The 27,863-nt window shown below is 43.6% G+C and overlaps 1 protein-coding gene across 1 annotated transcript in view; it reads left to right on the top strand.

Annotated features, from left to right (window-relative positions):
- Dip-B (Dipeptidase B) overlaps positions 1 to 27,863 on the top strand; it is a 103,393-nt gene that overhangs the window by 13,978 nt on the left and 61,552 nt on the right. Inside the window, exon 2 of the mRNA XM_080285536.1 lies at positions 16,322 to 16,461. Within this exon, the coding sequence (XP_080141662.1) occupies positions 16,322 to 16,461 (140 nt within the window). The remainder of the gene's footprint in view (positions 1 to 16,321; positions 16,462 to 27,863) is intronic.

Raw genomic sequence — 27,863 nt, 5'->3', positions numbered from 1 at the left:
GTAGGTTCCTTATTTACATACAGTATGTACAATAGAAGGGGTTGATTGGAGTCTGCTACTGCTGGAAGAAGTTCCCAGCAGTAGAAGGTCCTGCAACAGGCTCTAAGGACTCATGGAGAATTTCAAGACTGATGAAAAAATCGGAAAATCTTCCGAACGATCAGAGATTTTCGTAAATGGGACTATTTCTCAAAACTTCCGAAATGTCAGATTTGCCGGGGAATTGGATGCCGAAGAATTGGACTTTTACTGTGTATAAATATATACTGTATATATATATATATATATATATATATATATATATATATATATATATAATTTTAAAGCTCAAACGTTGAATTTTATGAATCTGGACAGGCGAAGTTTATAAGCTGCCTGCTGAGATCGAGGCATTAAAGAATGTCATACCATGCCAATGGAGAAAAATTCATGCTGAAATCAGTGGTTTTCTTATCATCATTGACCCAAGTACTTTACTGGTAGGTATTTGTTTGGAATGCTGTCATTGGCTTTTATAGAAATAGCATCCATATAAGTTTTAATTGTCAGTACATATAGTTTGTGGTCAGACTGTGGCTCATCCTTGAAGTGGAAGTGTTTCAGGAGTAACGTGTGTGACGCTTTCTTTAATATTTTTCTCATACACAGCTTACGAATTGGAGAAAACTAACATAACTTTATGTATATTAAATATACTAGGCATCCTAGCACCATACTAATGCAGCCTTGTGATATCTTGTAAGAGACTGGTAAGCCATATGCTCCATTATGTATGTTACATGCATAGTGTGAGGAAAGTTACTGGAAAAAGATGTAACATTTCCTACTCACATCTTTAAACAGGAAATCACTGCAGTTACACTGAATTCAGGGAGAGATGGGTGGGTACGGTGGGAGGGCTGGATGGGTTGATGTGATAAATGACATTATTGGGTGAGCAGGGTGGGTGACATTCATGGGTGGCCGGTGGGTGACCGTGGTTGGTGGGCAAGATGGGTCATTGGAATGTGTGTATCACCAGGGTGTGAGGTAATTAAGATGGGTCGCCAGGGTGGCTGAGAAAAGTGTGTGGACAGGGTGCGCTGCATGGGTGGTTTGGTTGATGGGTTGGGTGTGTTCAGGGTGGGTAGGTGAGTGGGTAGATGTTTTGAGTGGCATTGTTAGATGAGCTTGGTGGTTGGCATTCGTGAGTGGGCAGGGTGAATGGCCGAGATTGGTGTGGTTGGTGGGTCACACAGGTGGCTGGGAAGGATGAGTGTTGGATGGGCTGAGTGAGTAGATGAGTGGATGGGTGGATATGTGGCTCTTCACATGACAAGTCAGGAGTGGGGCTTTTAGGGCTTGTACTCATATAACTTGTTACTGTTACTTAGGTTTTAGAATATTGTTTAGAAGACGAATAAGTATTTGGAAAAAAAATCTATACAGCGGGGTCATTCTATTGAAATCTGCTAATGCTTCAATATAATTACTTCTCACTGAACTGAAGGTGGATGTATATGGGTAATAATACACCAAACAGTAGAATAAGTTACACTAATATTACTTGCAGTAACACGTGAGAGAGAGCAAAGCTTCAGATCTCCGATCCATCTGCCTAACAAATCGGTGGTTTTGTGGGTGTAAGGAGGGGGAGTTGGAGGGGTGGACATGTGCCATTAACCTGCCCTCTGGTGGCAGAGTACCCAGTCCCCTGTGCTGTGTTGCATTCTGGACAGGCATCGGTGATGCAGTCATCCAGCCTCTTCTGATAACTCAAGAGGGCTGGATGATGCCCACATCTCAGCCTGAGGGAGGTAGGATTCAGAAGGGTGGATATCAGGAGGCCGTGCTTGCAGCTGTGTGTTGTCTTTGAGTGACTGAATGGAACGGCAGAGTACCCTGTCCCCTGTGCTGTGTTGCATTGTGGACAGGCATTGGCGATGCAGTCATCCAGCCTCATCTGATGACTCAAGAGGGCTGGATGATGCCCACATCTCAGCCTGAGGGAGGTAGGATTCAGAAGGGTGGATATCAGGAGGCCGTGCATGCAGCTGTGTGTTGTCTTTGAGTGACTGAATGGAACGGCAAGTGATTTGAGAATGGTTACACTTTTGGAAGCTGGTTTGAGGCAGGTGAGGGGGGGAGAGATGACAGTACAGTATTTGCTTATGATATCATGTGCTGGGAGTTGTTTTGATGTTCCTTGCTGTGTGTGAATGTGGTGCCATGTAGTGTAGTGGATGGTGTGGGTTTGTGAAGGCTGCAGCAAGAATTTATGTGCCCTTCATATCTAGATGATCCTCGACTTTGAGGACTTTGGTTTCTTGGTGCAGCTGGTATGTAGGTGAGGTAGCTGTGCAGCCTGTGATTATTTTTAGGGCCTTGTTCTGTATGATCTGTAGGGTGTTGTAGTATGTTTCAGTGAGGTTAGAAGCCCAAACAGGGCTTGCTGTATGAATACTGTGGTGGTGGTTTCTTTTTTGTGTCTGAATGTTGTATGAGCAAGTGACCTTAAGGCATTGAATCCTGGTGTTGATTTATTTTTAATGTATTTGTGGTAGGTGGTGGCGCTCACCATCCACTCACTCGATGTAGGTGGTGGCGCTCACCATCCACTCACTCGATGTAGTGTCTGCCCTTTCCTCTCCATCCTTCTTTCCTTCCATTCTCGTCTGTCTTTCTTTCCTTCATTCTTTCCTTGTCCTTCTGCCTATGGGTGACTTTACACTCCCTCATCTGTCTTTCATTCCTTCATTCTTTCCTCTTCCTTCAGCCTCTGGGTGACTCTACACTGAGTGACAAGCCAATTGGTTTCCTGTACACCAGGAAAGCATTTACTACGCTGGGTGGTAACCATGTAACCAGATTTTGGTGCCTGGTGGTTTTAGTGGGTAATTATTGTGCTCCAGTCGGATTGAGCCGGTGAAGGTTTATATCCAAGGGGTGTTTGGGGTTGATTGCTCATGTAATACCACTCAGGGATGAGTGAGGCTGGTCACTTTCATCTTAAATGTCGGGACCAACTGCCTAGCCCCGGGCTACTGCGCTCTTCATGGGGCAATGTAGGATTGGATGGATGGATGTTTGTGATGTATTGTTTAAATGTCTTTGATGTATTGTATATTACACCAAGGATTTTGTGTGTGTGTGTGTGTGTGTGTGTGTGTGTGTGTGTGTGTGTGTGTGTGTGTGTGGTAGGGGAGTGTTGTTTATGGTGATGTGTGGAATGTGACTATGTTCTGCTGTCCAGTTTCTGAGAAGGGTGACTGTAGAGTTGGCTGGAGCTATTTTGAGTCTGTTTGTGGTGAACTATTCGTGTAGTGTGTTGAGGTAAGGTTGGAGGATGTTTGCGGCTGTGTTTGCATTTTGGTGTGTACATGTAAGTGTTATGTCATATTCATAGGAAGCTATGTGTATTTGTGGTGTGTGGGGTGTGGGTATGTCGTATGTGTTTAGTAAGTAAAGGGAAGAAGTTTGACTCCTTCGTGGACACTGCAGCTGCTTCACCCCACCTAGGGCACACTGCACCACCATGTGTACACTTCACATCAGTGCTAATTATTTGGGTGGTTGGAGTGGAGTGTGGGTGTGGGAATAGTAGAGTAGAGGTCATACGGTATTTTATTCTCTTTGGCATTGAGATTTTCTTGTTCCTCATAACCAGTTCATTTTGGTACACTATATGGAACATAAATATTCACTTGGAGCTATGTAATCTTTGTAAAACTGTCATCATAGTCATCATCGTCATCATCATCATTATCAGTCATGTCTTGCCTCTTCCTGGTAATGCTTGAACAGGGGATAGCTGTGACAGAAATACCTCACTTTGCAAGAGGTGCTTGAAAGCCTCTTAGTGAGAATATTGAGTGAATATGCAGGAAGAGTGAGGGAAGGGAGGGGAGGGGATGACTGTGACAGAAATGCTTACATCACTTTGAAAGAGGTGCTTGAAAGCCTCCTGGTGAGAATATTGGGTGAATATGCAGGCAGATTGCGGGAGAGGAGACAAGGGTAGGGGATGGCTGTGGAATAAATGTACTTCATGACATTCAAGACAAAGCCAATCAAGTCTGAGAAAAAAAGACCTAGTGTGTGTATGTGTGCAAGTGCGTGCATGCATGCATGCTTGTGTGTGTGTATGTACGGTACAGAATAGAGAGAGGTAAGGATGATAGGAGAGATTGAGGAAGGGAGGAGAGTGAAAGCATGTTGCTGAATAATAAGATAGTCGTGCATTGCATAACGTGTGATCATTAGCCAAGGGCACAGAAAATACAAAAGCATCATCATGAGAAGGAGTTAACGAAATCACCAGGGGCCCTTAGAAATAAAGTAATCATAATATAGCCAGAGAAGAAAAAGATGTTCATCATACAATGGCAGCATTATAGCACATTTATTCTTACCTGGCAGGTGCTGACAAGGAACCTACAAGTGGTAAAGCTGTGCACCTTTGATGGAGCAGCTGTGGCATCCACCCAAGAGCCAAACCTCCTCATATTTCCCTTTAACTCACTGTGAAAAGGGCCCTGGTCCAACCTTGATCAAGTACTGCCCACCATAAAGGGGTACCAAATCCCTGCACAATGTATGTACTGTAATGTATATGTAGGATGGCCCCACAGAAGCTGTTGCCTACCTGTGGTCAACAGATCTGCTTGACCAGATACACCAGGGTTAAGTAAGAATAATAGCAACAACATATCTACCCTGACAAAGATCTGTAACCTCTTTCAACATGGTTGATGGTCAAGTGTAGTCAGATTGGGGGTTTGATTTGATTGTCAACCAAAGAGACTCATCCCTGCCTTATTACTAAAGCTAAATGAAGTTTATGCAACCGTGAGTTAGTATTCAAGTTGAGAGGTGTCAAGTTCTCTCAGATAAAAACAGACTTACTGCACAAACCAGTGGTACCGGATCATTATTATCCATGAAGCTACTGCCTTACAGAGTACATAAGTTAACCTCTTGCACCGGAGGATGGCATTTTATATTTTTGTATGGCTATTGCAGGATGATTCTCTTTAGCTTGGGAAACAGTCCTCAAGCTCAAGGACTTTGTGGAGTAACCCCAGATGTGCCAAAATCAGTCCTAAGATAAGAGGATACAATCCAGAATTTTGGATACATGACACCTTCTGAGTTCCTCCATGGAGTGCTTCATATTGTATTTATGGTGCTGCTCCATGGAAGAACTCCAAATGCCATATGTTAAAAAAAAAATCAAATCTCTATTTCCTTGGTTAGTTGAGTTTGACATTCAGTTACATCATGAAGCTCCCCATATTGTTGTCGCATCATACTGAAGTACGGTAGTACAGAAGTTTTGACAAGATTCATAGTAACTGCTGAATTAAACAGTAGAGATGAAGATATGTGTTGTACTGTGGGATGAAATTGTGAATTATATAAAGTAGTTTTTTTTTTTTTTTTTTTTTTTTTTTTTTTTTTACTCTGGGCATAGGCTTCACAGCCTGCTATCAAGGCCCAGCAGTCCTCCTACATACCATACACCTCACATGTCACAAGAGGTATGAATTTTAGACTTCAAAGGTTTCACAGCATCTGGTGTTATTGTGTCATTGATCATCCCAGTACACATGTAAGTACTGTACTTGACTATCAGATAATTTATCAGAGGAGGAGATGGAGCTTGTCACACTGACGTAGTGTGATAACCTTGTGATTGTGTTGGTATAGTTGGTTTGTTTTCTTTGGAAAAAGTTCCATAACCATTTTGAGCTCAGTTGATGGTCTTGTATAGTCAGATTGCTAGGTGAATTTGACCAATGACCAAAGAGACCCATTCATACCTCTTAATGAAGGCATGTTGAATTTTATGCAGCTGCAACATAGTAGTAGTAGTAGAGTAATTCTGGTCTGTGTAGCCAGATAAACCCATCAATTGCAGGCAAGCAATCACCCCGACAGGTCCATCCCATGCAGTGAACTGACATTCCCTTATAATGAACAGCACCTTGCCATCCCCAGGGAAGTCTATGGAGGTTTAGTTCCAGGATGGATGCTGCATTTGCATCACTCCACGCAGTTAATTGGGACTCCATAGTAGGCTCCACATCACCCCCATTATTGGTTTTGTGGTTACCACTCAGTGTAACCCAGAGAAACCATGAAACTTATCACTCAGTGTAGAGTCATTTTTGGAAGAAGCAGGCAACACTACCTTTTGTGTGGATGATGGTCGCCACCACCCATCACTAGGCACAATGCAGTAATCGGGGTATGGGAGTGGACCATTTCTCTCAGATGGAGATTGATTATAGTTACTGTACTTTAGGACAATGAAACAGCATATACCATGGTATTAGAGTTAGTAACCAGGAAGGTACCATCATGAAAGTAAAATGTGACTACAAGCTTGGTAACAAGCCACACAATCATCAATCAGAAGCAGGAAACATTCAGTCACAAGTACATAGAGTCAGTGCAAGCTAAGACTCCCACAGTGTTACCAATAGTATTGCACATCTCAGTGTTTTTTTCCCTGACAGTTATCTGCAACTACTGGGAAGTAACTAGAGGATTTTGGCACCTAGTTTAGCCTCTAACCCATAGAAAATATCAGCTGTACCATGGCCAACCCCAATATGGAGGTTTTGTAGAGGAAAGCAGGGCATCATTTTTATGTATGTATATAATTACTAAATATTATCAGGTGAAAATAAACCTTTGTATGTATGATTAGCATTCTCTCTCTCTCTCTCTCTCTCTCTCATGTAGAATTAGTCATTTTGTTCTGCCCTTGAACTTGTTTCTAATCAACACTGTGAATATTATCTTCTTATCATGATTTAGTTGGTGGTCTCACTTGCAAGGTAAAAGTGAGGTTTTATCTTTCTATCTAAACCCAGACATCTTAATTACCTAAGGAGTGGCCACAAATAAATCACCTCCATGTCACCCTGTCCTTAGCCATTAGGCTCTTTCCAGCTCACACCCGCTCTCATATATCTCCACCCCATTCCTTCATCATATCCTTGGCTACCAGTGAATCATGTTTAATCAGGGGAAATGCAACCCCTTCAGACTTTTTTTTTATTTTTTTTTTTTATTACAGTTGGTTTGTTTTGTATGACTGAACTGAGCTGACTTTGTCGTATCTCAGCCTAGATATACTTTTGGCCGGGCAGACTACCTGCTGCAGTATCCTTTCCTCACAGTAGAATTAACCATTCTGTCCGTGTTTGATCATGTATTTTAGAATACTGTAGTTACAATCATCGGCATGTCAGATGAGGAAGTTAATTTTGGAAGGTAAAATAAAAGTAGTTTCAAATATTATTTACATAGTGGTAGCTGGGGGTGCTTACCATTCGCTCAATGTAGCGCTGCTCTTGAGTGGGTGCCCTTTACTCTCTTCCTTCCTTCTTTCTTTCCTCTCCCTTCTGTCTACGGATGACTTTTTTTTTTTTTTTTTTTTTTTTTTTTTTTTACGTGTCCGACTCTGGGCAAAGGCTCAGGGCCTATTTCTTGGGGACGGTCACCTATCCCAAGGCCCAGTATTCCTCCTACATCTCCACATGTCGCCACTTCGACGCTAACACCCACCGTCCATATTGAATACATGCTAGGGCTGTCTCATGCAGGACTGGTGTATTGGTATTAGCGGGGGTACTTTTATGACATGTCGGCGGGTCATCTGGTAGATCAGGAAAGTCCGCTTTTAGGAAATTCAAATCCTTAAACTGTTCCCTGCCCCAGCCGGGATTCGATCCTGGGTCCATTAGGACTGCAGGCCGCCTCTTTACCGATTCAGACTGTACACTGAATGACAAACCAAATGGTTTCCTGTACACCAGGAAACCATTTACTACACTGGGTGGTAACCATATAACCAAACTATGGTGTCTGGTGGTTTAACCTCTATAGACCGCAATTGTTTCTGGCAGGGTACCTCCCACAACTGCAATTCAGGGGTGTTTTGGCGACTTTCACCAAGTGCAAATTGACTATTCTGGTTAAAGAGGAAGAATTTACACACCTGACAACGCACTCCCTACCCCCATAGGCCTAATGGTTACTGCACAATTGTGCGTCAAAGTTGAAAAAAAAGTTTATGATAGTTACCCCTTGAAAACAATTGAAAACATGAAAATTTTGATAACTACCTAACTTTCTCATCGAAACAGGTAATTTCAAAGTGTTTTGTCACACCAACCATGAAAACAGGTGTATGTAGGTGTGGGGAGATTACTAGACTGTGGGGAGATAAAGTAGACTGTGGAGAGTAGGCCTATAGGTACGAGGATTGGAAATAACCAGCTTTTCGCATGAAAAGAAAGCACTTCATTGTGTTCTGTAACATGTACCATGAAAACAGGTGTATATGTAGGTGTGAGGAGGTAACTAATGTGGGGAGTAGGCCTACAAGGCCTTGGTGGTACTTGGGGAGAAAAATTTTGGCAACAACCAAATTCTCTTGTGGAAATCCTCCATTTCAATGGGAATTATCAGAGAAATTACCAATATGCCGGGAATCGAACCCGGGACTCTCAGGTGAGAGCCAGGCAGCATACCACTACACCACGACCAGGTAAAAGTTAACACGTTGTCACAATCTTGTAACCAACGTCCCTCCGCCCCCACTGTGGGCATCAAGAGGATGAGTTAACCCCCTGGCACTCGGGCAAGTAGATGCTTTTAATCTATCCCAAACACTTACGGCAAGTCAGAATGAAGAGAGAACCTGTACTTTTTACACAGGAAAAATCATCAGAGAAATTACCAATATGCCGGGAATCGAACCCGGGACTCTCAGGTGAGAGCCAGGCAGCATACCACTACACCACGACCAGGTAAAAGTTAACTCACGTTGTCACAATCTTGTAACCAACGTCCCTCCGCCCCCACTGTGGGCATCAAGAGGTCGTGGTGTAGTGGTATGCTGCCTGGCTCTCACCTGAGAGTCCCGGGTTCGATTCCCGGCATATTGGTAATTTCTCTGATGATTTTTCCTGTGTAAAAAGTACAGGTTCTCTCTTCATTCTGACTTGCCGTAAGTGTTTGGGATAGATTAAAAGCATCTACATGCCCGAGTGCCAGGGGGTTAACTCATCCTCTTGATGCCCACAGTGGGGGCAGAGGGACGTTGGTTACAAGATTGTGACAACGTGAGTTAACTTTTACCTGGTCGTGGTGTAGTGGTATGCTGCCTGGCTCTCACCTGAGAGTCCCGGGTTCGATTCCCGGCATATTGGTAATTTCTCTGATGATTTTTCCTGTGTAAAAAGTACAGGTTCTCTCTTCACTCAATGGGAATTGTCGTACCAGCCATAAAATCAGGTGCGTATGTAGGTGTGGGGAGATATAACATGTGTGGGGAGTAGCCGTACAAGGCCACATAGTCATTCAAAAACTAACACAGACATATATACATGTTTATAACCATCAAGGACATCAAAATAAAGTTGAATAATGCTATAAATGCATGCATAAGAAAGAAAAAAAAAAAGCAATAATTTGTTTCCAATTTATCTTTTTACTGGCCCAACTTCTCGTTACACATTTATCACATCATTACAATTATCACATTATCATTACACTTCATTACACTTATCATTACAGTTTCATCAGCAACCAAATTCTCTTGTGGAAACTCTCCATTTCATTGGAATTTATCACACCAGCCATGAAAACAGGTGTGTTTGTATGTGTGGGGAGGTGAAGCAGGAGCAGGGGGTAGCCCTACAAGGCCTCATAGTCTTTTGAAAACTAACACAGATGGACACTACTCAGAGGTGCTAATCCGGGCAGGTAGGGAGAATGAAAAAAAAAAAAATATTAAGATGCGTCGTATGTGGTACAACATACAGCATTCTCCAACTACGTACATACAGAAACTGGTAGGTACGAAGTGAGAAATGAACAGAGTGAGGTGTAAAAGTTTGGGATGAAGTAGAAATACAGTAATATGAAACAGGAGCGTACATCAGGCCTGACACTTGGGGGCCTGTTGGGGGTTGGAAGGGTAGTCAGGGACAAGGAGGGAGAGATGGGGTGAGGTTTGGGGGGGGGATGAGGCTAGCAGGGAGGGAGGAGGGGCAAGAGAGGGTGGGAAGGGACACAGGTTGTTGTGGGAGGAGAGATGCAATTGTCTGCAGGGGTGGGAGAGTGATGGAGGGCAAGGAGGGCGTGCAGGAGTGGAATAGAAGGTGGCATGTAGGCAACTGAGAAAGAGGTGCTCCCCCCACTGCCCGGGTTGGTCCGATCCCCCCTCACGCCACATCAGGGGTGAGTTCTCATTGGCCTGAAGCCATGTACTTCATAATTGGGGTGGAGCAAGTGCTCTGCAGTTTTTTACAGGCTGCGTTCAATTGATGCGATTAGGCATTTTGACATAAAACTCAAATCGCATCAATTGATGTGATTAGGACTTAAGGGGTTAATGGGTAATTAAGGCGCTCCGACCGGATTGAGTCTGTGTTGGTTTATATTCAAGGAGTGGTTGGGGTTTATTGCTCACATAATGCTACACAAGTATGGGTTAGGTTAGTCACCCTCATCTTAAATGTCGGGACCAACTTGCCTAGCCCTAGGCTGCTATGCACCTCATAGGGCAACACAGGATGAGGTAATGATGTTGATGATGATGATGATGATGATGATGAACTTTAGATGTATAGGAGCCTTTTGAATACAAATTTTTGAGGTTACACTCAGTAGTTTTGTTACACTACGCAGTCTCATCTGTCTTCACTACACATTTTTAACCTAACATAATTTATTATGGTAAGAAGTTTTCTTCTCACTGCTAACTTTAGAGATATTAATTGATAATGAATCAAATGGTCTTTAGTCCTTTTACCTTAACTTGGCCTAAAATTGCCATCTCTCCGTCTCGCATGCTGACCCGTAACAAGTGATTAACACTAGAATATGGTACTGATCTTGATGAAGTGCTATGAAAAGAATGTCAAGCCATGATACTGTTTTGTCTTTTTCTGTCACTGAGATATATTAAATAAGCCATAAAAGAACAAAAACCTGGGCCAAGTTAAGATGAGAGAACTATAGATTAGTTGTTGTAGATGCCTGTGGCTTATTGTTCTTGTTCATGCTGTACTATGTTCTGAATATGATATGGTACTGCACTGTATGTACATTTAGTAGTTCACAGAATACTGTATGTGAATTCTAAATTGATGTATGTAGAAGAGTGAGTTTGTTGTGAAGTGCGTGTGTAGAAAAGTATGTGGTATCGTGTGTGTGTGTGAAAGAGTGAGTGAGTGGTGGTGAGTGTGTTGAAGAGTGAGTGTGTGGTGGTGTGTATGTGTGGTAGAGTGAGTGTGTGTGTGTGTGTGTGTGTGTGTGTGTGGTAGAGTGGTGGTGTGTGTGGTGGAGTGAGTGTGTGGTAGAGCGAATGTGTGGTGCAGTGAGTGAGTGTGTGGTGGTGTGTATGTGTGGTAGAGTGAGTGTGCATGGAGGTGTGAGTGTGTGTTGGTGTGGTAGAGTGGTGGTGTGTGTGGTGGAGTGAGTGTGTGGTAGACGAATGTGTGGTGGAATGAGTGTGTGGAAGAGTGAGTGAGTGGTGGTGTGAGTGTGTGGTAAAGTGAATATGTGTTGGAGTGAGTGTGTGTTGGTGTGAATATGCAGGAGTGATTGTGTGTTGGTTTGAGTGTGTGGAAGATTACGTGGTGATGTGAGTGGGTGGTAGAATGTTTGAGTGTGTGGAAGAGTGAATGGGTGGTTGTGTGAGTGTGTGGTGGAATAAGTATGTGAAAGTGAGTGTGTGGTGGTGTGAATATGTGGGAAGATTGAGCGGTGGAATGTGTGTGTGTGTGTGTGTGTGTGTGTGTGTGTGTGTGTGTGTGTGTGTGTGTGTAGTGAAGTGAATTTGTGGAAAAATGAGTTTGTTGTAGTATGGGTGTGTGGAGGAGTGAGTGCATGGAAAAGTGTGTGGAAGAATGAGTGTGTGGTGGAGTAAGTGGCCTAATGAGTTAGGGGTAGCTGTGATGGTGGTGGTGGTGGTGGTGATGTGTTGTGGAGTTAATGGCAAATGTAGCCTAATGAGTAACTGGCAACTCTGGTGGTGGTGGTGAAGATAGTGTGTGGTGGGGTGAATGGCTGGTGTAACCTAATGAGTAAATGGCAACTGTGGTGGTGGTGGTGGTGATGGTGGTGAGGGAGGTATCATGTTATCTGGTGCTCTCATTCACACCCACCCTGCACTGATGGCTGCCCACAGGTCATTTACTCTCTTGGTATTGTTGATATTGTTACTACTGAGGGTTGTGTTCTGTACCCTGGTCACTTTAACTAGGCACAAAAATTGCCATCTCCCCATCTTAAATGTTGTGCTACAACAAAATATTTATTCTGGAACATGAAAGCAGTACACTAAACCAGAATATGATGCTAGTGATAAAGTAGTGCCATGAAATGATATTGGGCCATAGCATTGTCTTATTCTGCCACTGAGCCATAGGAAATAAGCTTCAAAAAGACAAAAATCTCTGCCTAGTTAAAATGAGTGAAATATAGTTGGTATTGGCAACTTTGTAGCATCACATCCATAGTGATTTGTTCTACACATTACACCTGAACATTCTTATGTGTCTTATTTATATCTGGTTTTTATCAGCATGGTTTGCAGCAATGACATACAGTGTAATGTTATGACTAAATTATTAAGGAAGAGGTGTTAAGAAATCTCCAAAGCCACTTGGAATATGACTCTTAATGCCCTCATTACATGTCATTTTTTTTTTTACATTTGTTTATGTCATTAAGTTTTGTACCCTGGAGATGTCTTGTTCATTTTATATATGCCATTTCTTGATGATTTTGTTCGGCTTAGGTAAAAGACTCGGAATGGATTAGATACTGTACAACCTTATTTAAGCCCCTCATAATAGGTAGCCTTTCCTAAGTTGATTATCTAATCTCATAGCACCAGGATTGTAGTTGTTGTTGCTTAACTCCAGTCTGTCAAGGTGAGTAAACCCATTGAAAAACACAGTAAGCAGGTGCTTTTATGGGGCCATCCTACTGACACAGTATAGAACACAATAGTTCCTCGTGGTAGACAGTACAGTTTCTCGCCGGGGTCGGGTTAAGGTCTATGTCACAGCAAAGTGCTGGGAAATATTATGTTTGGTTCCCAGATGAACTTTGCAACTGCTTTGCTCTTCCGAGGGTGCATATTGCCACTGTGTGTTGGCTCAGCATTAGCGCCATGTTATAGTACATACAGTAGTATTGCATCCTGACTCTTTCTGTATAATTTTTTTTTTTCCTCTCCCAACAATTATCTGATTTGACATTTGCTGTTTATAGAGGTAATAAACAAGGTGGTTTTAAGCCAATCTGATACAGTACAGTCACTATTTTTGTGCCTAATTGGTACCGCAATTTTGGTGCGAAACTTAAACTTGCGAAATCCGTGCATATACTTTGCACGTTATAAGTGGTAATTGGTTCCGGTGTCATAAATGACGATGTCCGTAGATTCGCTGGTTTGTCGTAGAAGTTGCAAGATCGTATCAATATTTTGTTAAACTACTTGCAAGGCGTCGTGTGATCTCTTGACCTCTGCATCAGCATGATGATCGGGGAGACGGAGGGGGCTGGTTGGAGAGAAGTGTCAGGAGCTGGTTGTAAGTTGTTGGTTGTGAGAGGTATTCTTTTTGTTTTCAATCTTGATATTTTGTAAGAATTCAATGTTGATTCGTAGACGAGGTTCGTATACGTTCGCTGCTACCAAATGTCATAAATGACTTTGTGTCATAAAAGACTGTGTGGTTCCTTTGTGGTTGAGTTATATATATATATATTTTAGACTTGTGGACGAGCGGTTTTTATATCTTGGAGTAGCTTCCCATTTGTCATGTAGTGACAGGAGAGGTAAAGAATAGTATGGGACTATTTTTATTTGTCTTGGAAATATTAACAAGTCTCTCACACAGAGCGGAATATAGAGTCCAGTCCCGCTAGCTATATCCCTGTCTCTCTCTCTCTGTCTCTCTCTCTTTCAAGTTGCCAAGCCCTTCTCCCTGTGACCTGTCTCTTCTAAGGCCTGTCTCATTCTGACCTCTCTGTTCTATGGCTAACCTCCGTCTGAGCTCTCTTTCCTAAATTCTGGTGTAGCAGGGGTGTGTCACGTGTGTTCCTCGTGGATGGAAAGTTCTAGCAGCCTGTGTGTGAGTATGTGTGTATGTGTGTGTATGGCCACTAGGCACTGTCGTGTGCCTATCAAGCATTCCTTGCATTAAGAGTGTGTAAGCATGTTTAGCATTGCTCGATTCTCGCAGACACAATACCTTCTCATCATCTGACTCCCTGCTTCTATCTGTCTCTCCATCTATCTATTTACCTATCCCGTAAGGGGTGGCCATTATGACTTTGAGTTACAGTATTTGTCCTGACACCGGGGTCAGCCACCTCAGTCTCCCTTAGCTACCCATTAATGACACAATACCGCTACTATAAATTACATACAGTTAATCAGACATATATTACTGAAAAAAGAATTTACTAACATTGACACTTAGGCTGAACTGCTTGATGGGGCTTGAAGTTGAGTTCCGAGGCTGAGAGCAGTGGTTAGTTACCACCTGCCCCGTCACTGTTCCCCGCCACCACTGTTGAGTCTCCCACACCACCACTTCCCAATGCTTCAACATCAAGGCCCTCAAAATCCAGTGGGAGCTCATCAGGCTCCAGTGTCATCAATGTCCTCGTCCACAGCATCTTCATCCTCACCAGCCTGTGTATGGTCTTCAAAGCCTGGACTTGTTGAATACAGGACAGGAATGATGTTATCAGAGTCTGATGACATGCATGAACTCTGGCGTCGAAAAGGTCCTTGTAACTAGCCAGAAGTCCATCCACCATCGGGAGAAAGGTGTCCCTGATCTCTGTCCTCCCATCACATTCCTCAATTTGCTCTTTCAAATGAGCAGTGGTTTCCAGCAAGTCCGTGATTTGGTAAGATGTTGGCTCACCTGGTGGGACAGGTAAAGGTTCCTGAACTTCGTTGTCATTGACTCGTTCGTCTGTTTCCAACATCTCAATGGTCGGTTCAAAACAAATGACCGCGGAGATGCAGGGGCTCGTGAAATTCGTAGGAAAATTGTGAGACTCCTAGGAAAAAAACATTCCCTTGCCATCACAAAACGAAATTTCGCAAGAGTATATATCGTGAAAATGGTGACTGTACTGTACTTTTTTTTTTTTTTTTTTTTTTAACACAAAAGATATGTATTCGGTAGGGGAAAATAATTCACTGTTAGTAATCTAAATGAAGTTATGAATTTTAGCTCTGTATTAAATGAGGGATGATAACTAATTTAAGCTGTTTATTTGTTTGTTCATTCGTTTTTGAAGGCTCCAGCATGCTTGCATGGATCGCTCTTGGTCACCTAATGGAGGCTGTCCATGCTGCTCAATCTCTGGCAGCATCCCTATTTAGTCCCTTATCCCTGACCTCACACTCAGTGACCTCGTCCCAGGTCTTTTTCGGTCTACCTCTTGCAACCCTACCCCTAACATTAACACTTCTCATTTTCTGCACCCAATTATCATCCTCCATCCTCCCCATATGCCCAAACATCTCAATCTACCCCATCCTTATCACAACACCAATACACTCCAGTCCCATCCTACCCTTCAACTCTTCCATTGTAAGCCTAGCTCCCTCAGGCCTCACACTCAAGGATGCACTGCACATCCACCTAATGACTGTCATTTCTGTATTTTTGAGCCTGTGAATATCCTCTTCCTTGTTTACTGCCCAAATCTCACTACCATACATCATTACACTCCTAACACATGCTGCATACAATGATCCCATAGTATGGAGGGAAAGCACTCTTAGTGTCAGGAGAGGTGACAGCTCTCTGAACTTCTTCCAACCATTCCTCACTCTAGCCACAGAGCTAGCTCCAGCTTCACCTGCAGCACATAACATGTCTCCCAAATAACATAAATCTTCCACACACTTGAGAGAATCACCAGCAAGTTCACTCTTTTCATGCCTGACAGTCTCCATCCATTCTACCCTACACACCACACATGAAGTCAGCATTATCTCGCTGTTTACCTCTAATACCACTACATCTCTTATGCACCCACAAACCACAGACACTGCACGAGGTGGAATTACTTCCCATGCCCTTGTGGCAGTCACACACAGCCACACTCCCTCTTCTTTGACAGTACTGCCAACAGCCCTAGATACCATCACTTTTATTTTATCTGCATTTACTCTTAAGCTCTTGTGCCCCATACCATCCCTCCACTTCCTAAATCTTTCCTCTGCCTCCCTTTCATTCTCTATAGGCCTATGTATCTGTAAAATATAATGCACTTACAGGACCCCGTGTGAAGTGAAGGCGGAGACCTCAGTGTCAGCCATTGGTTATGATGGCATTGTCCTTGTTGCATCTTCATTGGAAAAGTTGACACAGCCACTGCAAGACCTCAGAGCCCCACTCGTGGCACAGAATGCTATAGGTAAGTGCCATGTTGTTCTGGTTATTGTTATTGTTGCTTGTCCTATAAACCTAGTGGACTGCAGGAAATCAATGACTTCAACTGATAACTCCCACAGATCATTAATTGAGGATGTTGAAGGACTGTGTGTGATAGTGTGATGCTTTTAGTGAGTTAGTGTGATGTGGTGTGGGGAGGTTAGATTGCGCCTTTGACAAAGTGAATTGTTCACAAGTTTTATTGCTGCTAGAAAGGTCAGTCATGTATGGAACTTCGTACGATGAATTTGTATAAATGGGAATATTTTTTCATAAAGTAAACATGGGCATTAACCTGCTCCTTGCCATGTCCATATATGTACGGACAAACCTGTGGTGGCCCAAAATGCCGAGTCCATATATATGTGGATTAACTCCTAGTATCCCAAAATGCTGAGTCCATGCTTAGACGGACACAGTTTTGTGCTTGTTTGCACAAAAGTGTTTGAGTCTGCCCTTAGTGCATGACAGAAAATGGGAAGAAGGACACTCCTCTTCCCCTCCCAAGAGCGGGAGTGTAGTAGAGGTCATATAATGTATAAAAAGTGAAGGTGAAATTACGTACAATTGACACGGAACTCGAACTTCCCATCATCATACTTTCACTTGTGGCCATATTACGTACACCAGGTTACTTTCCATGATACAAGTACTCCATGCATCCACCCACTCCACACCAAAATGGATTATCTATCCACATCAGCCGCTGACAGTATGTGAAAGTAGCCATCTGATACTAATCTGGGTATGCTGGACCAAAACACATGTTTTTGAGTGGAAAACAGCAGAGGTGAGCACTTTTACTATCACAAGGTTTATTTTAACCACTTTTCCGGTCTGTTCATGGGGGGGCGGGAGAATCGAACATGGCCGACACCGGGGGTCACACAGCCTCCCAAACCCTCGGCACTAGGGGCGAAAAAGCCGACAAAGGCTCTGGCACAGAATAGGTTAAATAATAGTTTATTAAAGTGAATTTTTGGACATCCGTCACTTGGATAAAGGAGTGGTAGTAGTAGTAGTAGTAGTAGTAGTAGTAGTTCCCTAGGCAGTCTGGCCGAACAGCCCCGAGGCCCTTAGGATGGCCATGGCCGAGACTGGGCTTTCCCACAGAGCTCTCAAAGAGTGTATGTTGTGTTGTTGGCATAGGTGATTGTGTGCAGTGCAGTCTTCCATAATGTGCTTAATAGTATGGGGTGCTGTGTTGCATCCTGGGCAGGTATCAGTGACGGAGTCATCCAGCCTCTTTTGGTAGCTTAAGCGGGCTGGACGGTGCCCACATCCTAGCCTGGCCAGGTGGACCCAGTCCTCATGAGGGAGATAGGATTCAGAAGGGTGGATGTCAGGAGGCCATGCATGCAGCTGTGTGTTGTCTTTAAGTGACTGAATGGAGCAGCGAGTGATATGAGTGTGACTATGCTTCTGGAAGCTGGTCTGAGGTGGGCGAGGGGGGAGAGGTGACAGTATTTGTGTATGGTATCGTTGGAGAAGAACAGGGAGGCTTTAGGAAGGGATGAGGTTGTGTAGATCAGATATTCATTCTTAGATCTTTAGTGGAAAAATTTCTAGAGAAGGGAAAGAAGTTGTATGCGGCTTTCATTGATTTGGAGAAAGCATATGACAGGGTGGATAGACAAGGATTGTGGAAAGTATTAAGAATATATGGAATAGATGGGAAGTTGTTGAATGCTGTGAAGAGTATGTATGATGGTGCTAAGGCTGCAGAGAGTGTGGATGGTGAACTGAGTGAATTTTTCTCTTTGAAGGTTGGGTTGAAACAGGGATGTGTCATGTCTCCATGGTAGTTCAATCTGTATATGGATGGGGTAATAAAAGAGGTACAAGGTAGGGTAGTGGATGTTGGAGTGGCCCTGGTGAGAGAGGGTAGAGTTTGGAAACTCCCTGTCTGTTGTTTACAGATGATACTGTGTTGTTGAGTGAAGACGAAGGGGAGCTGCAAGGCTTGGTGGATGAGTTTGGGAGAGTGTTTAAGAAATGGAATCTAAAGGTGAATGTAGGGAAGAGTAAAGTGATGGTCTTTGAGAGAGGTGAAGTCAGTGAATGTACAGTGAGCCTAGATGGTTAGGAATTGGAAAATGAGTACATTTAAGTACTGTACTTGGGTAGTCCTGTACTTGGTTATCGGAACGTGGAATGTAAGGGGAGCGAATGATGAGGTGAAAGAGAGAGAGATTGTCCAGGTGCTTGAGGGTGTGAAAGTGGATGTATGTGGAATAACTGAAACAAAATGGAGAGGAGAAAGTGTGAGAGAATGGGAGTATGGATGGGGTATATGTGCAGGAGTAGGTGAGAATGAGAGGGCAAAGGAAGGAGTATGTACAGTATAGTTGTGAGTAAAAGATGGAAGAAGAGCATAAGACAGTATGGATTAGTTGGGTCAAGGATTGTGTGGGTAAAGTTGAAAGTTGGAATACAAATGTGGGCGGTTGTGTGTTTGTATGCGCCAACGCAAGATCGTGCTAGAAGAGTGAGAGAAGAGTTCTGGACAAATGTAGAAGTGTGCATGGAAAAGTTTGGAAGGAATGAGAGAGTGTTTTTGATTGGTGATATGAATGGTAAAGTTGGGAATGTGAAGGTGGATGGAATAGTTGGTGAGTGGGGTGTGCCTGCTGAGAGAGATGAGAATGGGAGTGCATTAGTGGACATTTGTGCTGGGAGGGGGTTGGTGATAGCCAATACCCTCTTCAGGCATAAAATGATCCACAGGTATACATGGCGAGTGATGAGAAGGGTGGGTGGTGAACTGAAGGAAAGGAAGGCAATGATTGATTATTTGTGTGTGGATGAAAGGATGCGAAGATGTGTAATGGATGCAAGAGTTTATAGAAGTTGGGGGGGTGGACTTTCTGAGCACTACTGGTGGTGGCCAGAATTAGAATTCAAGTAAGATGGAGGAATAGAAGAAAGGAAAGACAAGAGGAAGGAGTAGTTACAAGGAGAGTGGAAAGGTTACAAGAGGATGAGAAAAAGGCAGAGTATAAGAGAGAAGTGGAGGAACGATTGGGCAAATATGAATTGGAGCAGATGGGAGACGTGGAAGGTGTGTGTAGGATATTTACAGAAGAAATATGTGCAGCATGTGATGTGGTGTGTGGAAGGAAGAGAAGACGGAGGGGGGTGCTAGGAACAGCGTGGTGGACTGAAGAGGTGAAACAGGCTGTGGCACAAAAGAAGAAAGCATACAACGAATGGATGAGAAATAGGGGCGTGGAAGAAGTTGAGAGGCAGAAGAGAGAGTTATATGTAGAAAGAAAGAGAGAGGTGAAAAGATTAGTAAGAGAAAGTGAGAAGAGAGTGGATGAGGAATTTGGAAGGAATTTGAGTGTAAAGTGGAGGGACTGTAAGAAAATGTTCTGGAAAGAGGTGAAAAGAGTAAGACAGGGTGGAAGTGAAGTTAGCAGGGGAGTGAAAGATAAAAATGGTAGATTACTAGTGGAGAAGGGAGAAAAAGTGAGCAGGTGGAGAGAACACTTTAAGGAATTGTTGAACATAGAGGATGGAAGTTATGCGAGTATAAGTGGCTGGGGAATGGCTGGGAGAAGGAGGGAGGTGAGAAGACAGGAAGAAATCAGTAGGATAGAAGTTGTGGAAGTAATGAAGAAAGTTAAATCGGGGAAAGCCCCAGGAATTAATGGAGTTTGTGGTGAAATGCTGAAGCATGGGGGAGAGATAGTAGTAGAATGGATGTGGAAGATGTGCAGATTGGCCTGGGAGGAAGGTAGAGTCCCGGAGGATTTGAAGTCAGGTATAATTATTCCCTTGTACAAAGGAAAAGGGGAAAAAGAAGTGTGTGGTAATCATAGGGGCATTTGTCTTCTTAGTATAATAGGAAAAGTGTATGGTAGGATACTTATTGACAGAGTTAGAGAAAGAACAGAGAAATTAGTTGGAGAAGAACAGGGAGGCTTTAGGAAGGGAAGAGGTTGTGTAGATCAGATATTCATTCTTAGATCTTTAGTGGAAAAGTTTCTAGAGAAGGGAAAGAAGTTGTATGCGGCTTTCATGGATTTGGAGAAAGCATATGACCGGGTTGATAGACAAGGATTGTGGAAAGTGTTAAGAATATATGGAGTAGATGGAAGTTGTTGAATGCTGTGAAGAGTATGTACGATGGTGCGAAGGCTGCAGTGCGTGTGGATGGTGAACTAAGTGAATTTTTCTCTTTGAAAGTTGGTTTGAAACAGGGATGTGTCATGTCTCCATGGTTGTTCAATCTGTACATGGATGGGGTAATAAAAGAGATACAAGGTAGGGTAGTGGATGTTGGAGTAGCCCTGATGAGAGAGGATAGTGTTTGGAAACTCCCTGTACTGTTGTTTGCAGATGATACTGTGTTGTTGAGTGAAGACGAAGGGGAGCTGCAAGGCTTGGTGGATGAGTTTGAGAGAGTGTGTAAGAAACGGAACCTAAAGGTGAATGTAGGGAAGAGTAAAGTGATGGTCTTTGAGAGAGGTGAAGTTAGTGAATGTACAGCGAGGTTGGATGGTTAGGAATTGGAAAATGTGAGTACGTTTAAGTATTTGGGTAGTGTGATGAGTAAGGATGGAGGTTTGGAGGGTGAAGTGCTTGAAAGGGTACAGCAGGGAAGAAAGGTTGCTGATTCCTTGAAAGCAGTGATAAGAAACAGGGAAGTGAGCATGGAAGTGAAAAAGTTACTACATGACAGTATTGTGATACCAACTCTAACGTACGGAAGTGAAGCTTGGACATTGTTGGAAGGACACAAGTCAAGAGTGAGAGCAGTGGAAATGAGTTATTTAAGAGGAGCCTGTGGAGTCGCGTGGAGAGACAGGCTGACGAATGAGGATATAAAGGAACGTTGTGGTGTGGATGTGGATGTGATAGGAAGCGTTATGAGGAATACACTGAGGTGGTTTGGCCATGTGGAGAGGATGGAGGGTGAAAGACTGACGAAGAGAGTGTATATGAGTGAGGTGGAGGGGGAGAGAGGGAGGGGGAGGCCGAGGATGAGATGGAGGGATGGGGTGGAGAGGTATATGAGAGAGGGGGGTGTGAGTTGGGAGCAGGGCAGTGAAATGGCAGGGGACAGGGCGACTTGGAGGCGATTTGTTTGTGGCCACCCCAAACGGGATTGAGGCGTCTAGCAATAGATAGGTAGATAGATAGAGTACGTTTAAGTACTTGGGTAGTGTGATGAGTAAGGATGGAGGTTTGGAGGGTGAAGTGCTTGAAAGGGTACAGCAGGGAAGAAAGGTTGCTGGTTCTTTGAAAGCAGTGATAAGAAACAGGGAAGTGAGCATGGAAGTGAAAAAGTTACTACATGACAGTATTGTGATACCAACTCTAACGTATGGAAGTGAAGCTTGGTCGTTGTTGGAAGGACACAAGTCAAGAGTGAGAGCAGTGGAAATGAGTTATTTGAGAGGAGCCTGTGGAGTCACATGGAGAGACAGGCTGACGAATGAGGATATAAAGGAGCGTTGTGGTGTGGAAGTGGATGTGATAGGAAACGTTATGAGGAACACACTGAGGTGGTTTGGCCATGTGGAGAGGATGGAGGGTGAAAGACTGACGAAGAGAGTGTATGTGAGTGAGGTCGAGGGGGGAAGAGGGAGGGGGAGGCCGAGGATGAGATGGAGGGATGGGATGGAGAGATATATGAGAGAGGGGGGTGTGAGTTGGGAGCAGGGCAGTGAGATGGCGAGGGACAGGGCGACTTGGAGGTGATTTGTTTGTGGCCACCCCAAACGGGATTGAGGCGTCTGGCAATAGATAGATAGATAGACTTGGGTAGTGTGATGAGTAAGGATGGAGGTTTGGAGGGTGAAGTGCTTGAAAGGGTACAGCAGGGAAGAAAGGTTGCTGGTTCCTTGAAAGCAGTGATAAGAAACAGGGAAGTGAACATGGAAGTGAAAAAGTTACTACATGACAGTATTATGATACCGACTCTAACGTATGGAAGTGAAGCTTGGACTTGTTGAAAGGACATAAGTCAAGAGTGAGAGCAGTGGAAGTGAGTTATTTAAGAGGAGCCTGTGGAGTCACATGGAGAGACAGGCTGACAGATGAGGATATAATGGAGCGTTGTGGTGTGGATGTGGATGTGATAGGAAGCGTTATGAGGAACACACTGAGGTGGTTTGGCCATGTGGAGAGGATGGAGGGTGAAAAACTGACGACGAGAGTGTATGTGAGTGAAGTGGAGGGGGAAAGAGGGAGGGGGAAGCTGAGGATGAGATGGAGGGATGGGGATGGAGAGGTATATGAGGGGGGGGGATGAGTTGGGAGCAGGGCAGTGAAATGGTGGGGGACAGGGCGACGTGGAGGCGATTTGTTTGTGGCCACCTCGAATGGGATTGAGGCATCTGGCATTAGATAGATAGATAGATAGATCGTGTGCTGGGTGTTGTTTTGATGTTCCTTGGTGTGGGTGGATGTGCTGCCATGTAATATAGTGAATGTTGTGGGTTTGTGGAGACTGCAGCAAGAAACTGGGTGCCTCTCATATCTAGGTGATCCTTGACTGAGGACTTTGGTTTCTTGATGTAGGTGGTCTGTGGGTGTAGTAGCTGTGCAGCCTGTGATTATTTTTAAGGCCTTGATCTGTATGGTCTGTAAAGTGTTGTAGTGTGTATAATTCTTTCCGATTTCTCTTCTATTTTATGTAGTAATGCTCTTAAACTCTGAATTGTACTCTCTGCCAGGTCCCTCATATTCGTCTCTTTCCCATGTGTTTGATCTGGGTGGCATGTACAAATTGGCTACAGTTACTTTCCCTTCAGATGTATTAATCTCTGCTGCAATCAGTTCTGCTTGTGAGGGTATATCTAGTTCTATTTCTTTGACTTTTAGATTTTTCTTAGTTAATATTATAATTCCTCCTCCTTTTTTTAAGTTCCATATATTATATTCCTCTAAGTTTAGTATGTCATTTGATATCCTTGGTGTTAATTTTGTTTCAGTTAGGCATATTACTGTATATGTGGTTCATTTTGTCTGACATAATCATCTATCTATCTATCTATTGCCAGACGCCTCAATCCCGTTTGGGGTGGCCACAAACAAATCGCCTCCACATCGTCCTGTCCCCCGCCATTTCAATGCCCTGCTCCCAACTCACACCCCCCTCTCTCATAAACCTCTCCACCCCATCCCTCCACCTCATCCTCGGCCTCCCCCTCCCTCTTCCCCCCTCCACCTCACTTACATACACTCTTTTTGTCAGTCTTTCACCCTCCATCTCTAATAATTTAGTTACCATTCCATCCACATTTGAGTACATCAACTTATTCATCTTGTTTATATTCTTGTCATGACATGGTTCTGCTACCTTCCTCCTTTTTATTCCCTCCTGTTTATGTATCACTTTCATACCAGCAATCCTATTACTTTGTAAAAAAATCTCTTCTTCTCCTCTTCTGATCTTCCCTCATTTTTTGTTTTTGCTTCCTCCCTCTTCTCTTTTAGTAATTCCAGTTCCTCTTGTGTTAGGCATCTTTTTATCCATACATTTTTGAACTCCTCTTTTTCCATAAGATTCTTTGCATTTTTTAGTATCTCCTCCACGGTGTTTACGCTCTGGAAGGTTACCTTTAGAGGTCTAGACTTGCTTCTCTCATATTTCCCTAACCTTTTGTGTTCCTGTATGTCTTTACTACAGATTTCCTCAGATACTTCTTTCAATAAGCTCATTACATTTGCCAACTCCTTTTTGTCTCATGCGATCTTGTTTTTTACTTCCTCTTCTATACCAGTGATTACTATAGATTTGTTTATATCTACTGAATCTCTGACTAACTTTGGATTGTTTTGGATTATTCTTTTCACTTCCTTTTTAATGCTTTTTTCTTCCACCCTTGTTTCTAAGTCTTTCCTTACTTTCACCATTTCAGCATACGTGGTTTCCACATCATTTTTGTAGCTTTGCACAGCTTCATTCACCTGTGTTATCTTCTCCTCAATATCACTGCTCTGGTCTGTCAGACTGCTTACTTGCCTAATTGTCTCTGTATCATTTTTGAATTTTTCCATAATACTTTCGTGGTTGACTACTGTACTTGCCATTTCACTCATTTTCCTCCTAAGTGTACTCACTTCCACTGTTAGTTCATCTATGGTTGTGTCTTTCTCGTTGACCTCCCTTCCTAGTTTTTCAATTTCTTCCTTTTGCAAGTCCATCTGCTTCTTAATTTCATCAATCTCATTCTGAAAACCCATCTCCAGACTGTGTACATGCTCCACCAGTTTATTGTGAGTCTCCATTTCAACCAGTTCTTGGTAGAAATCATCATCCTGCTTTCTACCTTTCCCTTTTCTTTTCCAAATTTGCTTCACTAAAGTATGTGGCCATTTTGCAGTACTAAAAGCACATAGAGTGCCTACATTCCCTGGGGCAGTTATAGTCTAAACAAACAATCAGCTGATTGAGCGCATTCTTTCGCTACTTTGTTCTCTTTTCTGTTTGAACAAGTCTTGCTTAAACTTCTTCTTCTTTTTTTTTTTTTTTGAATAATAGAAAACCATTTAGTCTAACCTGGTACAGAGCTTGACTCATATAAAGATACTAATTTAGGTAATGCCACTGGCCAAGCTGGGCCGGTATGGAGCGTTATCGGCCTGCTTCCGCTTTCCTTGGTGTGTGTGTGTGTGTGTGTGTGTGTGTGTGTGTGTGTGTGTGTGTGTGTGTGTGTGTGTGTGTGTGTGTGGTAGGGGAGTGTTGTTTATGATGAGGTGTGGGATGTGACTGTGTTCTGCCATCCAGCTTTTGAGAAGGGTTACTGTAGATTTGGTTGGGGCTATTTTGAGCCTTTTTGTGGTGAACCATTCGTGTAGTGTGTTGAGGTAAGGTTGGATGATGTGTGCAGCTGTGTTTGTGTTTTGTTGTGTACATGTAAGTGTTATATCATCTGCATAGGAAGCTATGTGTATCTGTGGTGTGTGGGGTGTGGGTATGTCATGCATGTATAGGTTAAAGAGTGTAGAGGACAAAACAGATCCTTGGGGGACGCCGTTTATGAAGTTTCTGATATTAGAAGACTGACCGGCAAATATTATGTGTGCACATCTGCCTGCTGAGTAGTTTGCCAGCCATCTTTTTGTGTTATTGTGCATGTTTGTGTTGAGTATTATGTTTGTGAGGTTGTGGCGGGGGATGGCATCAAAAGCTTTGCTGATGTCTAGTGTGATTAGGAGTGTTTTGTGTGGTGGCCTAGCTGAATTCATGCCATCGAAAACTCTCTGTGTAAAGTCTGTAAGAAGGTGTTTGTGGAGTGTTGTGGTCTAAAGCCATGTTGTGACTGGGCTAGGGGAATATGAGGTGTGACTAGTTGTAGTACCAGTCATTCAGTGACTTTAGAGAGGGTGCAGAGGAGTGTGATGGGGCAGTGTGAGGAGGGTAACGTCGGGTCTTTGTTGGGTTTAGGGATAGTGATGATAATGCCATGCTTCCAGATGTTGGGTATTATGTTGTGTGAGTAGCTGTAGTTTGATGTTGGTGAGTGCTTGTATGCCTTGTGGGTCAAGGTGTTTTAAGGTGAATGTTGCTTATGTTGTCTGGTCCACAGGCAGATGAGTGCTTAAGGTTGTTAATGATGTGCTTCGTCTGGTTGTAAGTGAAAGGTCGGATGATACGTCGGTCTTTGGGATGGGGGTTTAGATGGCTGATTTGTGAAAAGTGATTGATGAGAGTATTTGCTTGTTGTTTGTTTGAGGGTATGGTGTCTGTTGTTGTGATGGCAGCATGTGATTGTGTGGTGTTGCTGTTGGAAAGTGTGATGCTATTTAGTGTTTTGTAGAGTTTGCTGATCTTTGTTTTGTGGTCAGGTGTTTGGATGTAATTTTTCCAGTTTAGTGTTTGTTGTTCTGATGTTTTATTGTTTATTTGAGTGCTGAGTTCTTGTATTTGTTGTATGGTGTCTTGTGTATGGGGTTTTGGGGAGTGTCGCAGTGTGTCCCGTTGTCTGATGAGGCCTTGAATTTCTTGTGTGAAGTTGGGGTTGTGTCTCTTTCTGTTGCCTCTAGGGATGTGTCTTTTGTATGTGTTTTGTATAATTGTATTCAAAGTGTACACAGCGGTGTTGATGATTGTGATGGGTGTACTGTTTAGTGTTTCGAAATGCTGTTCTGTTTCAGTTACAAAGGCCTTCCAGTTTGCTTTCTTATAATTAGTGTATGTGTGTTTGTGGCCACCTGGGGTGAATCTGGTTTTGGTAGTGATGATGATTGGGAGGTGATCAGAACCTAGGGTTTTGACCACTCTCTAGGATGTAGTGGGGGCAAGGTTTGGGGAGCAGAAGGTGATGTCTGGGGATGATGGGAGGAAGAGGGCTTAGTGTGGACATGGATATGTTGGTCTACTGTAGATTGTTCAGTATGAAAAGATGATCTGTCTGGGATTGTAGTAACAGCCCTCTGGCTGTGCCAGGGTTGTTGACATGCCAGGCCAACGACTTGGCGTTGAAATCACCACCGAGGATGATGTTGGGTATGTTAGTGTGTGTGTGTGTATGTGTATGTAATTCACCGGGTCGGTCAGGATCACTTGATGGTCGTGATCGTCAGCTTTTACCCTCCCGGAAGGGAGCTGAGAGCTCATATAGTCCGATCTGAGGGCAAGGCTGTGACCTTCACACATGCACACACCCGTCCCCTTGCTCAAGGGGGACAGTAACCACCCACTTTGTCAGTGAAACTTTTCACAACCTGAGCGAGGCGCGAACTCCCGTCCACCAGTTGGCAAGCGGGAACGTTACCACTGCACCAGCGAGCGGTGCGTGTGTGTGTGTGTGTGTGTGTGTGTGTGTGTGGTTTTTTTTATGTGAGGAAGAAGGAACCAAAGGCAACGAGCCCGCAAAGCTGTTCCCTCCAAGAGAAAAACAAAATACAAGAGAGAGCCAAATTCAAGATGCGATTATTTCAAGATGCCTGGACACACTGTGTTTGAAAAATTGGAGATCATAGGAAGCAGGAAATACAGACAGAGGGAGACAGTTCCAGAGTTGACCTAAATGAAGGACTGGGAGTAACGGTTAACTCTTGCATTAGAGAGTTGGACAGAAAAGGGATAAGAGTTTACTGCTAGACGGGTGCTACGCGCACGTCGTAGAGGTGGAGGAATGCATGCAGACAATTCAGAGAAGCAGTGACCATTGAAGTAGCGATAGAAAAGAGGTAAGGATGCAGCAGTGCGGCAAAGAGACAGAGGTTGAAGGGAGTTAGTAAGAGGAGGAGAGTTAATGAGGCAAAAAGCATTTGACTCCACTCTATTGAGAAGAGCTGTATGTGGGGAGCCTCCCCACACATGAGAGTTGTACTCCACACAGGGGCAGATAAAACCCCTGTATAGAGTCAACAATTGTGCAGGGTTAAAGAAGGAACGGAGTCGGCTTAGCACACCCAATATCT

The sequence above is a fragment of the Coenobita brevimanus genome, chromosome 107, assembly GCF_032717465.1.
Source record: "Coenobita brevimanus isolate Jiangsu-jjx chromosome 107, ASM3271746v2, whole genome shotgun sequence".
Classification (NCBI taxonomy): domain Eukaryota; kingdom Metazoa; phylum Arthropoda; class Malacostraca; order Decapoda; family Coenobitidae; genus Coenobita; species Coenobita brevimanus.
The sequence above is the reverse complement of the archived record's forward strand: the minus strand, read 5'-3'. Positions and strand labels throughout refer to the sequence as shown.